At 42.1% G+C, this 17,148-nt stretch overlaps 1 protein-coding gene across 1 annotated transcript; it reads right to left on the reverse strand.

The window, feature by feature from the left end:
- Nucleotides 1-9,591: 9,591 nt before the first annotated feature.
- Nucleotides 9,592-12,570, reverse strand: LOC112117028 (P2Y purinoceptor 1-like). Its single transcript, XM_024214861.2, has 2 exons — nucleotides 12,544-12,570; nucleotides 9,592-10,572 (listed from the first exon to the last, which is right to left on the reverse strand). Exons 1-2 carry the CDS (start codon nucleotides 12,568-12,570, stop codon nucleotides 9,592-9,594), a joined length of 1,008 nt encoding a protein of 335 aa, XP_024070629.2.
- Between the last annotated feature and the right edge of the window lie 4,578 nt (nucleotides 12,571-17,148).

The following is a 17,148-nucleotide window of genomic DNA, read 5'->3' on the forward strand; positions in this document are numbered from 1 at the left end:
CTATGGGCATCTATTTCCTGTGCATTTATAACAGTGGTTCTCAACCTATTTACCACTATGGGTCTCGTATGCAGATCTCTATGTTTATGTGGGCCACATCCACACAATATATATACTACCTGTCTGGCCCTGAGGATGTCACATGTGCCGCAGCAGTGTGTTGATTGGGCCGCAAGCAGCCTACTGTCCATGAGTTGAGAACCACTGATTTATAATATAGTTTTATGTTAATAGGTTGCTCATTAAATAAATCCTGTGGCAGATCCTTAGCTACAGCTAAGAAAAGGAAACACAAAGATGGCTTTAACTCATCTTTGCACCATTCTCCCCATCAGGGGTCTGTGCTGGTCTTGTCCTTGACAGAATTTAGAGCAGCCTTTGGCTGATCTAGCTAGGTCCTGAAGGCCTGATTAGTAGCACCTAACCAGTGGGCAACTCTGTTGAAAGCTGCAAAGATCAAGTCACTTAAGAACCCAAATGTGGCCTCTACCCATTGTCGTGGGAGGACATCCATTAGTGAGGTCTCTGTGCTGTGTCCTGCTCTGAAGCCCAGTTGTTGAAGCACTCAGGATGCCAGCCAATGTCACAAGTAGTTGTAGCTTGGTTAACATTGCTTCCTTGATGATTTTGCCTGAGGTGCCGTCTCAGAAGTAGCTGCAGATCTGCTTCATAGCCAGCTAGCCTCACTTTCTCCTGAGGTTATGACTCCAGTCCCACACAGGCAAATATGGAAGTAAAGGCTACTGAAGGATTATGTTGAGAGGTTCTGTAAAGTACGTACTAAAACTGCATATAATTGATTGCTTCCTGTTCCCCCACCCTCCATATGTTGCTTGGTTTATTAGATGGTAAACTCTTCAAGGACAGGATGGTGTCTTCTAGTGTGTCTGCACAGCATCTCGCACAATGGGACCCTGATCCTCACTGGGGTGGCTGGAAGTTCCCACAAGGCAAATAATAATAAATAATGTCTCTGCATATGCCGCACTTTGGAATATATTATTCAACTATAGAAGTACAAAGCAGTCTGAGATCCAGTTTAAAGGCCCCCTGTAAGTATTCTCCTCTTGTGGCTCTACAGAATATGGTTTTTAACTGAACCAGGCTGAGGAGTTCCTAAGCAGCTGGACAGAACGAAAGTTAATGCTGAGATCTACCCTGAATTAGCCCATGCTTATTGAAAATACAGCCCTGTGGCGTTGGAGTGAGAGCACAGGAACAGGTAGGACACAAGAAAAGACACAGAGAGAGAAAGATACCAAGGATCTAACGAGGAGCTGGCTACAGGGTTGGACTGTGCGGTCTTTCGGCAAGTAGAATCCTCTGTGTGTAGCTCTGCTGGCAAACTCTGTTCAAAGTAAACAGAATAAATTAAATTGGGAAATATTCTGAGACTCCCTTTGTCACTGTTTTTTCTTCCAGTGAAAAACTGACTCGCTACAAAGTCCTCTCTCGCTTCCTTCCACTTCCATGTTGCTGCATTTGCTTGGCAAAGGTATAAAATTAATAATTCTAATAAGAAAGAAAAATGAGATTATTGCACTAATCCAGAGAATTCATTTAAAGGGTATTTTTTTCTGTTTTAAAGCATTCAAGTGTCGGGTTTTATTATAATGTCAGAATCTGATTCTGGGTTGATTCAAAAGTTAATTTGACACATAAGAATCAAGGGCATGCTTTATTTGGTTGAAGGCATTGCTTGTGCCCTCTGGTGGTGGAAGCGAATAAGGCAATGTAAAGGGGACTAATTTTTTGTTTTTCCTGTAAGAGTACGTATGGTATTTCAGCCTGAACATAGAAAGAGTTTGACTTTAGGTTAGCATATTTGACTGCTCTGCGGTTATAAATTTTCAAGCTACATTGGGAGGTTCTAGTTTCATTTTTTTCCAACTAGTTTACTTTTAACATAGACAGCAAGATACTGAACAAAAAATTCTAACAGAAATTATGAACAATTGACAAAGCCCATTTAAAGTGCCAAACAAAGCAGCACTGTATTATAACACTCGCAGCTTTTCTGCTTTGTCATAGAGAAATTTGGTATCATACATTTTATTTATGCCTTAGAAATGAATATGCTTGCTTAACTTGTTCTTAGATTTTCAGAAAGCCTTTGACAAGCTCCCTTACCAAAGGCTCTTAAGCAAAGTAAGCTGTCATGGGATAAGAGGGAAGGTCCTCTTATGGATTAGTAACTGGTTAAAATATAGGAAACAAAGGGTAGGAATAAATGGTCAGTTTTCAGAATGGAGAGAGGTAAATAGTGGTGTCCCCCAGGGGTCTGTACTGGGACCAGTCCTATTCAACATATTCATAAATGATCTGGAAAAAAGGGTAAACAGTGAGGTGGCAAAATTTGCAGATACTACTCAAGATAGTTAAGTCCCAAGCACACTGCGAAGAGCTACAAAAGGATCTCACAATACTGGGTGACTGGGTAACAAAATGGCATATGAAATTAAATGTTGATAAATGCAAAGTAATGCACATTGGAAAACATAATTCCAACAATACATATAAAATAATGGGGTCTAAATTAGCTGTTGCCACTCAAGAGAGAGATCTTGGAGTCATTGTGGAAAGTTCTCTGAAAACATCCACTCAATGTGCAGCGGCAGTCAAAAAACAAAACAAAACAAAACAAAAAACAACAGACAGAATGTTGGGAATCATTAAGAAAGGGATAGATAATAAGACAGAAAATATCATCTTGCCTCTATATAAGTCCATGGTACATCCACATCTTGAATACTGCCTGCAGATATGGTTGCCCCATCTAAAAAAAAGATATATTGGAATTGGAAAAGATTCAGAAAAGGGCAACAAAAATTATTAGGAGTATGGAACAGCTTCCATATGAGGAGAGATTAATAAAACTGGGATTTTTCAGCTTGGAAAAGAGACGACTAAGGGGGGGATATGATAGAGGTCTATAAAATCATGACTGGTGTGGAGAAAGTAAATACGGAAGTGTTATTTACTCCTTCTCATAACAGACAAACTAGGGGTCACCAAATGAAATTAATAGGCAGCAGGTTTAAAACAAACAAAAGGAAGTATTTTTCATATAACGCACAGTCAACCTGTGGAACTCCTTGCCAAAGGATGTTGTGAAGGCCAAGACTATAACAGGGTTCAAAAAAGTACTTGATAAGTTCATGGAGGATAGGTCCATCAATGGCTGTTAGCCAGTGTGGGCAGGGATGGTGTCCCTAGCCTCTGTTTGCCAGAAGCTGGGAATGGGCAACAGGGGATGGATCGCTTGATGATTACCTGTTCTGTTCATTCCCTCTGGGGCATCTGGCATTGGCCACTGTCGGAAGACAGGATACTGGGCTAGATGGACCTTTGAGCTGACCCAGTATGGCCGTTCTTATATTCTTATATTCTTGGCTATCATAGCAACGCTGATGCTTTACATTCTTGTGCTCATCTAAAATTTAATACCAAAGGATCCCAAAGGTCTTTAGCAATCAGTCATATAACACATAGGAGTGCAACTACCTCTGGGTGAAACATCAAGAATTTTAGCAGTGCATAGGAACATTGTACAAAAGTTTATGGTGGTGGAATTTAGTCAATGAGAAGTAATTACCTAAATTGAAATCTGGCCAAGCACATTGGTGTTAACATGTGTTCATTTATTAATGCTATTATGAGATATTTAATTATCATAAATTGTCAAGACCTCTATTTTACCTTATTATATCTAAACTAATCTATTTTTGTTTTAATAACATCCTTTATTGCTGTATTTAAAAGTTGAATTAAATCTTATACAACAGACGAGCGTGGCTTATTCTTAATTACATTAAGGCTACTTTACACCACTCTGTCAGTGTAAAGGGGGGATTAAAGTGAATGTAAATGTAATTTATGCTACTTTAATGTACCTTCACATTGCCAGAGGTGTGTAAAAGGATCTTTGTGTAAATAAGGATCAGTCCCAGCCCCTCTAGAAGCACAGTGTCAACTTCCTTTTGTTGCTTTTATATTATTTTAAAGGCCATTTTTGGGTCCTTGACCCCTTGGCCCTCCAGTTCTAAAAATACCTCTTAAAGCATAATAAAGTCCCCACAATAGGCTACCCCATTTTGGAAGGTTTTTCTTATCTATGGAGATGCTCAACTAAAGGTTTTTAGAAAATCAGGATAACTGCACTATGTTAATGAGCGACTTTGAGCCCTAATGAGTCATTCCTATCTGTTATGTAACTATTCTTTTTGAGCAGACACAGAAATTTTCCTCAGAAAAGTAAAAGCCATTACAAGATTTTTGCCATCTTAGACTGGTTTTGTAAGAAACTTTGCAAGAAAGCACTATTTCATTTTTCTCATTATCACAATAATACAAAAAATACCCAATCAGCTCTAGTTGTTATTTGTCTGTGGTCTTGTTGACATTAGAAGCTCTCTTTGATATTCTGTTATCTTTTGAAACACAATTCTTTCACTGCCTATCAGCAACAAAGATTTTGGCTTTTTTTCACAATAAATATTTAAAGCAGTAAATGGTGGTAGATATTTTCTTTGGGGAAAGAGTCCATATTTTTCAAGGCGAACATGAGAATAAATGTCCTTTTTCTTACCACAAGACATAAAAGAGAGCTGAAGCTTTTAAAAGGTTCTGAGGGAACCTGTGCAACAGAATGACTGTATTGCCACAGCTTTGTTGAATACCTAAGGTGTTTCTCAGTTTTCCCTCTGGGAACATTTAAACAGTACATCATTAAAAGTGGCAGGAAAACCTCTGCTTTATTTTAGGACACTGCTAATGAGCATGCTGACGACTGTGCTGTGTTCAAGGGAACAAGGGATCAGGGGTGTAAGACACTTGTTAGTTTGAGACTGAAACACTGCACCCTCCTGTTTTCCATTGCTTTTGAAAGATCTGTGATCCTGAAGTGATCTTGTGTAACTGGAAACATTGGTTTCTCCTGAACACAGAGTTCATTTCCAAATGTCTCTGGGGAACAGACTAACCTGAGGCTGGGGATGTGGTTCATCTCATTTCATTTAATCATATGATGGCTAATTTTACACCTTTTATACACAAACATTCTTGTTATATGTTGGAAAAGGACCCGCTATGGCCTGGAAGAGCTATTTGGCTTTGTTAGAGGAAGCTGTGGCTTCAAATGCAATTGGGTATGTGCAATTAGATGACCAACTAGGCCAAATTGGAAGGAAAGTACTATTCCCCACGCTTGCTATGGGATGGATTTGGTGTATCACAGAGCAATGTATGCTCCTTTCATGAAACCTATGGCCATGCACCTTACTGACCTCTTCAAGAGCATGGTCCTGGTCCTACTCCCATTGACTCCAGTAATGCGGGACCAGGCTCTACGTGCTTATATCCCAGGCTATAGAAAACCTGCAGTATAAAATTACTAAGTCTGGTGGAGAATGAAAGCTCTTCAGGGCAAGGAACTAGAGCTGTTGATTAATTGCAGTTAACTCACACAATTAACCCAAAAAATAACAATTTACAAAATTAATCATGTTTTAATTGCACTGTTAAACAACAGAATACCAATTGAAATTTATTACATATTTTGGATATTTTTCTACATTTTCAAATATATTTATTTCAATTACAACACAGAATACAAAGTGTACAGTGCTCACTTTATATTTATTTTTGATTACAAGTATTTGCACTGTAAAAAAAAAAAGAAATAATATTTTTCAATTCACCTAATATAAGTACTGTAGTGCAATCTCCTTATCATGAAAGTTGAACTTAAAAATGTAGAATTATGTAAAAAAAACCACCTGCATTCAAAAATCAAATAATGTAAAATTTTAGAGCCTGCAAGGCCACTCAGTCCTACTTCTTGTTCAGCCAATCACTCAGACAAACAAGTTTGTTTATATTTGCAGATAATGCTGCCCGCTTCTGGTTTACAATGTTACCTGAAAGTGAGAACAGGCATTCTCATGGCACTGTTGTAGCCAGCGTTGCAAGATATTTATGTGCCAGATGCGCTAAAGATTGATATGTCCCTTCATGCTTCGACCACCATTCCAGGGGACATGCGTCCATGCTGATTATGGGTTCTGCTCTATAACAATCCAAAGTAGTGTGGACCAATTTATGTTCATTTTCATTATCTGAGTCAAATGCCACCAGCAGAAGGTTGATTTTCTTTGTTCAGCCTCCCAATATTGGTATCAATTAGAGACAATTGTGACACAGCACTTGTCTACTAAGAATTGGAGACCACCAGTTCCTTTCACACTGAGCATGTTGTCAGATATTCATGACTTTTGGTTGTCGGCTTCTTTCTAAGGGTCCAATCCAAAGCCCATTGAATTAATTGCAAAGGCTCCCATTGACTTCAGTGAGTTTTGAATCAGGCCAATAATAAAGTTTTGACTTCTTATTAGCACTAATTTGAAAGTTCTTCATTAGACACAAACTCCTAGACTGAATTTCTGGGATGCAAATACTTTCTAAAAAACCTTTCTGTTTGCATGGTTGTGTTCACCTTCACACTCTCTTCTACTGGAAGGCATCTGTAGGTCATGGAAACAGCATTCCCTGGAGGCAATTTATCTTGCTAAAGATCTCTATTGAATCCATGAGTCCAGCCAGTCTAATATTATGTCACCCTCTAAACTGAGTTGGTTTCTTTGCTTCCACAGATTTTCATAGCATGATGCCTGCTTTTTATGATTTATGACAAGAATATTAATCACCCTCTGCATGGTGCATGCCTCATCATCATTATGCATCATAAATCATCCAGAAGTACCTTCACATCTGGTTAGCATTACACCTAAGGTATCAAGCATGGCAGTCTGTCTCAGTCTGCATGGGCAACTTAACTTCACACATACACTGTGCCTTGACTGTTCTTTTCCAAAAAGCTTAATAAATCAATTGCCTGTTATTCAAAAGCCACCCCACCTCCGGGAAGTTAAGAAGCAGTATTAACAGAGAGCCCCCATCAGTCCTCCTTGACTAGAAGCATGGTGAGTAAGTCATAAATCCTGAATGGTAATGGGAGTGTGTGTCAAGTGAGAGAAAAATAGTAGGATTTGGTGGGGCACCGAAGGGAGGGAATTATAAGAAAGTCTGCAAATTTCTCTGTTGGGACTCAACTACAGGAAGCTAAGTACTGCCTTAAATGTAATGGAATCTTCTTAGCCCTGGTCTACACTGGGGGAGGAGGGGGTCAATCTAAGTTACGCAACTTCAGCTATGTGAATAACGTAGGTGAAGTCGACGTACTTAGATTGAGTTACCGTGGTGTCTTCACCGCGGTGAGTCGACTGCTGCCGCTCCCCCGTTGACTCTGCCTGTGCCTCTCGCAGCGCTGGAGTACAGGAGTCGATGGGAGAGCGCTCAGGGGTCGATTTATCGTGTCTAGACTAGACACGATAAATCGATCTCCGTTGGATCAATCGCTGCCCGCCAATCAGGCGGGTAGTGTAGACATATCCTTAGAGAGCATTAGTTCTTATGCAGGGAATGCCTCAGGGATGCAAGGGCTGGAAATCCTTTCCCAACCTATTGACAGTCTGTGGGGCTGAAAGCAGATTCTCACTAGCCCTTAGGCATGGGTTCTGGATCCTCACAAGTGCTGATCCACTCACTAGTTCCCTGTCTGCTCCCAGTAAGCTATCTGAATGCCAGCATGAAACCCCTCCTTGGCACATATTGGAATAGGAGCCACCATGAATGGCCATTCTATCCATGCTCCACTTCCCTGTAAAGGAGCAAAGTGGTTCAAAAGTCCAGGTATGGGCACCCTGCATGTGGGTGAATGCCACTCTATAAGCAGAAGTTGTCTCTAGTTAGTTTTGTGGCCTGATTTTTCAGAAGTGTTGAGCTCCCACTGAAATCAGTGGGAGTTCTAGGTGTTCAGTGCTTCTGAAAATGAGGCTTTATTCATTCTTAATGAATGTGTCCCATTTAGTTAAGGATTCCATCATCTGAGAATTTAGCCTCTTTCACCCTCTCCTCGAAGACCTTTTCTTAATGAATCCTTTGCTGTTTCATAAAGGGTTATGGAAAGATGTAAAGCAACTAATAAACATTTTAAAATGAAAATGATTAACGAGTGGCTGATAAGGATTGCTAAACACCTGGGCCTGATTTTGATCTCACTTGCAAAAGTTTCATTCTGGTGTAATTCCTTTGAGTTCTGTCAGTGTAAGGAAGATCAGAATCAAGCCCATTCTGTGGATGAGGAGGAAAGATAGTGTAAACTAAGCTTTTCGGTTCCTGATTGCATCCAAGCACCTGGTATCTCCCAATGTTTCAGTATATGTTCTTTTAGAGAAATTAGCTGGCCTATGACTGGTTATCCAGCACAATATGTTTGGTATGAATAAGCTTCAAAAGGTATTATCATAATCTACTGATTTTTCTGTTGGCCTTATAGCAAAAGGACAATCTGCACAAGGAGTAAATCCAGGTAGCTGCAATGCAACCAGAATGGAGAAATTGTAGATTACTCATGAGGTAGAATTGGTGGCAGATGAAGAAAGTTGACTGTTGGAAATAGGCCATCTTGATTGCATTGGCATCGTTAGCACTACAAAAGTAATTTTCCCTCCCTTGGTATTCACCCCTTCTTGTCAACTGTTGAGAATAGCCCACTTCCACCTTAATTAAATTGGCTCGTTAGCACTGACCCCCCACTTGGTAAGGCAACTCCCATCTTTTCATGTGCTGTAATATATATACCTGCCTACTGTATTTTTCACTCCATGCATCTGATGAAGTGGGTTTTAGCCCACGAAAGCTTATGCCCAAATAAATTTGTTAGTCTCTAAGGTGCCACAAGGACTCCTTGTTGTTTTTGCTGATACAGACTAACACGGCTACCACTCTGAAACCTGTCTACTTTCTAAGATGAGCAAAAATAATGCAAGCATCTGTCCCCCTTAACCTTTGAAATCATTGCCAGAAGCAGACATTTTCTTATACCCAAGGTATTTTATTTTTTGAGTGAAAAGATTTTGTAGCAAGATGGGCTTTTCTCAAAACAAAATTTATGAAAAATGGTCAACATACAATTTTGTTTTCATTTAAAAATTACATTTTTAAAATATTTTTGAAAAAAATCAAAAGTATTGAAAATTTTATTTAAATTTTATCAAAATTGAAAACAAGATTCAATAAACAAACATATTTGTTCATCGGAATGGGGGCTTTGGTAAGTGAAAAATGCTAGTAAGCATTTTGTTAACATTTTCAATTTTGACCAAAAAAGGATCCGTTTTGAACCTTTTGAAATAGTAATACTTTTTGTGACATTAAGTTAATTTTCCAGCCAGCTCTGTTCACTACCTCCTTAATTTTTGGTGTTTTGAATAAAATGGAACCAGGATTCACACAAATTTTAGACTCTGGGACTTCCTGAATAATTTTATTGCTTATAACCATCTCCCACATCTCCAGAATTAAATTTCCCAAGTTAATGGTTCTTACAAATCTGAGAGATCAAAGCATCTCCAAGGTACTATTGAACCCCTGACAACTGAAGTCAATGGAGTTTTGCTGTTGACTTCAATTGGGCTAAAATTTTTCCCATAATTTTCAGCTTGACAAAATTAGTTTTGTGAGGGAATGGAGTTATACTGGGTACACAGATGTCCTTTGCTGTTGACTCCTCCAGGTTTTGGTGTGACAATAAGAGGAGGCTATTTTGCAAACCTGGTCTCGAAAATCCCCTCCTGCCAGGAAACAGAAGAGAGGGTTGATGCAAGTATTAAGGCTACACACTGCTACCTCTACAAAGAACACGGTGTCTGCATGCTCAATGGACCTATTGCCATTGGGCCACAATGCTCTTAAGAAGATGCAGGTGTTTCTTGACAGGTGGTAAGGGAAATAAAGGAGTGCAAAAATTATCAGAACAGAGTACATGAGCTTGGTGAGCTTATCCCTTTTCTGAAAGTGATGAAGGCCAGTCTTTTGCAGTGTCCTGACACTGCTGCAGTAACAGTAACAGATAGCAATGAAAGGCAGCAAGCAGCCAACCACCGTGCAGCACATGGAAAAGGGAAGCGTTATATAGGTGGAGCTGGAAAATACATAAAGAGAGCAAATAGTTTTGTTGTCTGGGCATATCTGGGTGCTGGCAACGAAGGGGACTGGCACACTGGCCAAGCTAGTTACTGCCCATATGGAGAGGGAAATCAGTAGTGACTGTTGTTTATTTAACAACCACAGAGACTTTAGCGGATGCACTATAGCCAAATAGCGATCCACACTCAGACAAGTGACAAAGTAGATGCTGCAGTAATAGCAAACATGGTAAATTGTCCTGGTAATCTTACAAAGAGCATCTCCAAAGATCCAATGCAGCTGATTCAGATGGTAGTAGATCAGAAAGGGGAGGGTTAAGATCCAAGTGATGTCAGCCAAAACTAAGTTACAAAGGAAAATAGTGCTCCTGTTCCAGCGCTTCACCCGGAACATGAGGATCCAGATGACGGGCATGTTCAAAGTTAGTCCCACAGCCAGGATAAAGAGGAAGGTCCCTGGGATGAGAGTCCTCTGGATGGTGCCTAGGATGGTGCCAGCACTTCCACAGAAGTCTGCCTCTGCTTTCTGTCCAAATACAAAGCAAACTGGTTTCACTGAAGCTCAACATTATCAACTGAATAAAGTCTGTCCACCTCCCATCATATCCAAGATGAGATGTCTGAGCCTTCGCTCACTGGTCTTGTCATGACAAATAAATCATTATCGTTCTGGTCCATGTAGGGTGGTCAGATAGCAAATGTGAAAAATCGGGACGGGGGTGGAGGGTAATAGGTACCTATATAAGAAAAAGTCCCAAATATCGGGGCTGTCCCTATAAAATCGGGACATCTGGTCACCCTAGATCCATAGCCCACTGAAATCAATAGAGACTGCCACTGACTTCTATACGCTTTAGATCAAGGCCCATAATAGTAACTCCAGGGCTGATTCATCTGTCATGTACACTGATGTAACTCCACTGACTTCAGTGGACTTAATCCTGATTTAAGACAGTGCAAACTAGAAGACTAGCTTTTCTGACTCTTCATTGCTAGAGCGGGGCCAAAGTGAAAAGTACACGTTAGTATTCATTTCACTTAATTCATATCCATGTTGTGTTTGCTTTCTGTGAACTTCCAAGCAAACTAGTCTGCTGGTGGGCATGTTCCCAGAAATAGCAAATTTTAAGCAAATATTGGAGCATAATTGTTGTAAACACATTTTTAGTTTGTAGCTGTGACTATCTGCACCAAAGCCTGTTTCTAGAAGTTATGTTCAGCCAATCAGGGGCCAAAAACATGCAGTGTAACCTATATGCCAAGTGAAAACTAGTCAACAAAGCTTGAATTTCATATACTAGAGATCCATAATGAACTATCTTCTTGTGAAAAGAGCTATGGACCAAAATCCACTCACGGAAATTACAATTTTGAATAGCAAATAGATTTGAGAAAACTGTGAGCAGACAGTTAATGAAGAGAAAAGGAGTGGAAATATACTTAATAAAGTAATCATCCACTGCTGTACACTCAAGTCACCAGGAAGACTTGAGATCTAGAAGTTCTGTTTCATCAACAAGTGTCATTCTATATGGTCTTTTGTTCCCCTTGCTGTGACTATATCTTTTAGCAAAGAATCCCTGGCGACTCCAGCTATCTGCAATCCCCAACTTGTATTTTATCCTCTCTCACATCAACGAGAGACAAGTCCCAGAGAAATTAGTGAAGGACCAGGACCTCTGGAATGGACTTTTCACTAGTCTCCTGAAAAAAGATTTGCGAACTTATTCTCCTCTTCTTCCACTGTATTCCCTTCCGCACATTGGGAAGTACGTTAACCCACAACTAGCCACACTGATTTCAAAGGGAGTACCTTTGGTGTAAATTATTGTTCCTCATGAGTACAGACATCACATTCTGGCCAGATGGATTACGTACTAAATATTCAGTCAGCCATAATTTGTTCAACATTTGATTCACTTAGTCATCTAGAAGCCTTGATTTGAAGCACACAATTGCAAGGACAAAATGAATCCACAATTATTCAATGCCCACAGAAATGGATACTATTATGCAAAAATCTGGCTCTAAAAATCAAATTAAACCTCAGTTCTTACCATAAGAAATGATCTACTTGTGTTAAATGTACAATATTAAAGACTGAAACAATTCCCTCCCCCCTCCCTCCCGCCCATTTCTTGTATATTTTGTGGACTGTGCTCTATTTTCATTACTTTACCACCACCTGCCATACAGTATCAGGACTGCAAGGAAGAACTCTAAAATGAGTTGTGAAAATCTGTATTTCTAAACAGAACAAAGAAAGTGTTGCTTTGATGACAGTGTTGCTTCTTTACTTCATTTCTTGTGCTAAGAACTATAAACTGTGGATACCTTTTGCAGTAGTTAACTATAAAGTCCCAGAATTGCCCATGACTGCCCGGACTAGAGTAATTGCACTTAAACACTGAGTTAGGAAACTTCACACATCGAGCTTCATATGAAATCATGAACACCACGACCACCCCCAAAAAAGAGAGACATGGCAAGCACTTACCTGGCCAGGTGTTCTCCCCATCCTCATCCCATATACTGTACTGTTTTGTAAAGCTGTTTACTCCTGTAATTACCCACTTGCTAAGGTAACTGCCCGGCTCCCTGACATGACAGATGTGTGAATAATATCACCGATATAATGGCTTTGCGTCTGCACAGGAGGAGGGGAGGGTGTTCCATACATACGCAGGTGTCTGATTACACTGAGTGGAAATCTGAAGTGTTTTTTTTCCCAAAGCTAAAATTGAGTCAAGATAGATTTTCTGTATGGTTCCAAATTCTGCCTTTGCTTCTAATTTCTTTCAGCTGCTAGATGCAAAAACAAAAAAACAACCCCACCTTCCCCACAACCAGCCTTTTCTATGCATGCCCAGCTTCAATTCTTCCTGTTCATTATCCATAAGTTGGCTCCTCTGTCTTATTTTGTGTAGAAGAAAAGAGTGATTTACTGCCAGACTGTAGTTTGAATTTAAAACCTCCTCCTGGCCATAAGATAACAAGCGTTCTGTTGGTCCCTGAAGCAGGAACTTACCTTGTCTGGCTTCAAATCCATCCACTGCCTCAGTTTTGATGCACCACCTCAGTTTCCCCTCATTGCCCAGATAATCAGTCTTCACACTGCAAGTGTTTTCTGAATAGCCCTCCCCTTCATAGTTCATTAACATAAAGTTCAAAATGACTTTTAATTTCGAGGTCATTCCCTTCACATGATTAGCTGATGACCTTCTGTTACATTTCAAAGAAATAAGTTTCCTGCTGTTTTGATTTCCTGCAAGGGCTCTCTCTGTCTCTCTCTCTAATATAATCACTGTGGCATCAATAAGTATAACACCAGCTGTGACTCTTTCCTCAGGACAGCCAGAACAGTGAGTCACTGTGTTACCCCTCTGCCTCAGCAAGGCGTATGCTTTGCTGGGGCTTGGACTGTGTGTCAGCTCCCTGTCCGCCTCACCGGCAAACTTGGAGAGACTCTGCTAGTCTTAACCTGGCCTTGCAGGTAACAGTCAGTGAACCTGTTTCCCCCTCAGAAACATCTCTCTGCAGTGTCCAGTCCCTCACACTGGACACTCACAGAAATGATTGTTTGCTGCCTCCAAAGAGACAGTGAGCACTCCAGTCTCTCAGTTTAACTGAAGACTCACACTTTAACTCAATATAACAGCACCGAGATGGTTTATAGTAACGCTAAGTTTAAGTTTAGTAATAAAGAACAGAGATTTAAGTGATACTAAGCGAGAGAAAAAGAAACAGGTACGGTGCCAACACAAAACAATCTATTTAGTGACTAAAACTCAATTTTAGCAAGTTGCAATCTTTGCCTAAGAAGTTTTCTCACTTACATCATGTTTGCAGCATCTCCAGCCCTTCAGGATCCAACTCTAACAGAGTCAGAGCGGGTTGTCCCCTTTGGATAACTAAGCAGTTCTTTCCCCTTCCTTTTATAGTCCAGTAAACCTTTGAACTGTATTCTTTACAAAGTAAATCCAGACAAAGTTTCTCTCCCTTGCTGGTAGATGCCATGCTGTCTTCCTCATCCTCTGGTCAATTTGCTTTTTCAATTGGCTTATTCACGGTTTTTACCTTACATGTAAATGTATTTCCATTGTCTCTGGCCTCACCTTGCTCAATTTACATTGGAGACACAGGCAAATGGGTGAAACAACATTCCTTTGCTTATGACTGTTTATTTGCTTTCCTTGGAATGCTTGGGCTGAACATATTTTAGGAACATACTTCCTGCACACATACATATTGCTTTACAAACTAACCGTACACAATAATATTAATAACCAGCATGTCACCAGTTTTTGTATACCTTACAAGACACTGTTTGGCTAAATAATCTAAAGACAGTGTGTTGGGTGCACCCTTTGCCAGTTAGCATAAAGGGGCTCGGAGAGTATGTCTACACTGCAATAAAACTCCCTTGGCTGGGCTGTCAGCTGCCTCAGTCTTGTGTGGTTCAGGCTGCAGAGCTATAAAACTGCAGTGTAGACATTTGGGCTTGTGTTGGACCTTGGGCTCTGCGACCGCATTAGGTGGGGGGAAGGGGTGTCTACCCATCGCACTAAGACTGGTTTCAGACTCGGGTTTAAGCCCAAGCTCCCTTTTTGTCCATACAGAAATGAGTGTGACTTGGGGCAAGAACCCCTCTGGACTCATCCCCATGGTCCCTGCTAGGCAAGTGGGTCACATATTTTGCAGTGTGGACATAGCTCAGAGTCTGCTCACTCTATCCCACAATCCCATGGGAACATGTTTCCCAGCCCTTCAGTTCCAAAACTTCACACTCATTTCCCAGGAACAGGAAGCAACCTTCTGGTTCAAATGCAGCTGCTCGGCATTTAACCTCACATTACCACACAGACTGCTCAGCTGGAAACAGTAAACGCTCACATGTATTCGCTATGGCCAGAAGTAAGAAGTTGTCCTGTGTCAATGGTGCTGCAAGCACTGGTGGACCATCGGGGACGTTTTACAAACATCAACGTCGGATGGCCGGGCAAGGTTCATGACGCTCGCGTTTTCAGGAACTCTGGTCTGTTTAGACGGCTGCAGGAAGGTATTTACTTCCCGGACCACAAAATAACTCTTGGGGATGTGGAGATGCCTACAGTGATCCTCGGGGACCCAGCCTACCCGCTAATGCCCTGGCTCATGAAGCCCTATACTGGCACCCTGGACACTGAAAAAGAACTCTTCAACTACTGGCTGAGCAAGTGCAGAATGGTGGTGGAGTGTGCTTTTGGCCGTCTCAAAGGGAGATGGAGAAGCTTACTGACTCGCTGTGATCTCAGCGAAACCAATATTCCCATTGTTATAGCAGCTTGCTGTGTGCTCCACAATCTCTGTGAGAGCAAGGGGGAGACCTTTATGGCGGGGTGGGAGGTTGAGGCAAATAGCCTGGCTTCTGATTACGCCCAGCCAGACAGCCGTGCGATTAGAAGAGCCCAGCGGGACGCGCTGTGCATCCGGGAGGCTCTGAAAGCTAGGTTCCTGAGTGAGCAGGGTAACCTGTGACTTTTAAGTTTGTGTACAGAGAAGCTGAACCTGCCCCCCTTTCTTTACCCACTAAATGTTCAGTATCCTCTCCAGTTACATACCCCCTTCACCCCCTTCCAACAAACGTTTAAAAATAAAATGACTTCTATTTTGTTAATGGACACCGTTTTCTTTATTACTGTTTTTGCGGGAATGTTTTAAACCTGGGACGCAGACTGTCGTGGGGAGCGGGTGTAGTGTACTGATGCAAATGACGCTTCTAAACTCCAGGAATGACAGGCTCCGCACTGGTGGACTGGTTGTTTCAGCGGAGCCTGCCAGCCCTCCTGATCGGGACTGCGTGTATGTGGGGGCTATGTGACTTTGTGGCAGGGGGAGGAGGGTTACAGATCCCCTGCTGCGTGGCTCTGTGATCCAGGATAAGGACCGCTGCGTAAGATCTGTAACTGCCCTCCCCCGCCACAAAGTCACAGAGCAACCCCCTCCCCCCGCCCCAGAACATGAAAACCACCTCCCAGACTGACCAGGGTAACTAGTCACTGCACTGTGTATGTGCCCTGCTGCTGGACCTGCCCCCGCCTGTGTACCCTGCTAAAGGTGACTGTCCTGTCCAATTACCAACCCCCTTCCCCCCCTTCAGACAGACTCTCCTCCAAAAGAACATGATGGAAACAGTAATTAACAGAAACGTACATTTTATTAGCAACTACACATGAAACTGGGGGGGTGAAACTTGGACGGGGGCTTGTGTGAGGCGGGAAGGAAAGGACTTGTCAAATTTTGGGGAATGAGAGCCTTCTAGTAGTAGAGCAGTCTGCAGGGGTGGAGTGAGAGTTTTCACGGACTCTGCCGCCCCTCCTTCTTTGGACTTTGGGTGAGGGGGGTATGGGACTTGGTGGCGGGGGAGGGCGGTTACTGATAGACTGCAGCGGGGCTCTGTCCTCCTGCCTCCGTTCCTGCAGAACATCCACAAGGCGCCGGAGCATGTCCGTTTGCTCCCTCATTAGTCCAAGCAGCGTTTGAGTCACCTGCTGGTCTTCCTGCCGCCACCTCTCCTCACGTTCCATGTGTGTCCAGTGCATTTGGGACAAGTTCTCCCTCCACTGGGTCTGCTGTGCTGCCTGGGCTCGGGAGCAGCCCATTAGTTCGGAGAACATGTCCTCCTGCGTCCTCTTCTTCCTCCGCCTAATCTGCGCTAGCCTCTGGGAGTGTGATGCCAGGCTGTGTTGGGAGACAGTCGCAGATGTGGCTGTGGGAATGGGAAAAAGGGAGTGAATTCCTCAGAAAGATAAATTTCGTTGTGAACAAAGAACACAGTCTTTCTCTGTGAACAAGACCATGCACTGTACCTATCACATGCGCACTCAGGACAAGGTCGAATTTTCGGCCCTCGCATTCAGTGCCTGGGGTCTTGCACTGCCGATTTGAGAAGTGGGGCAGGACACCGGAATTTGTGTAGCAGGCAGACATGGTAAGCCGTAGACTTGTGGCTGCTTAAAACTTTCATAGTAGCACTGGCCTCCTTTCACATTGAAAGCAATGCTAGTCCCTGCTGCCAGCAATCCGGCAAGCATCAACTCTGCCCCTGTCCCACCCCCTCGCG

This window comes from Terrapene carolina, unplaced genomic scaffold (assembly GCF_002925995.2).
Source record: "Terrapene carolina triunguis isolate 2854851 unplaced genomic scaffold, T_m_triunguis-2.0 Scaffold96, whole genome shotgun sequence".
Lineage (NCBI taxonomy): Eukaryota > Metazoa > Chordata > Testudines > Emydidae > Terrapene > Terrapene triunguis.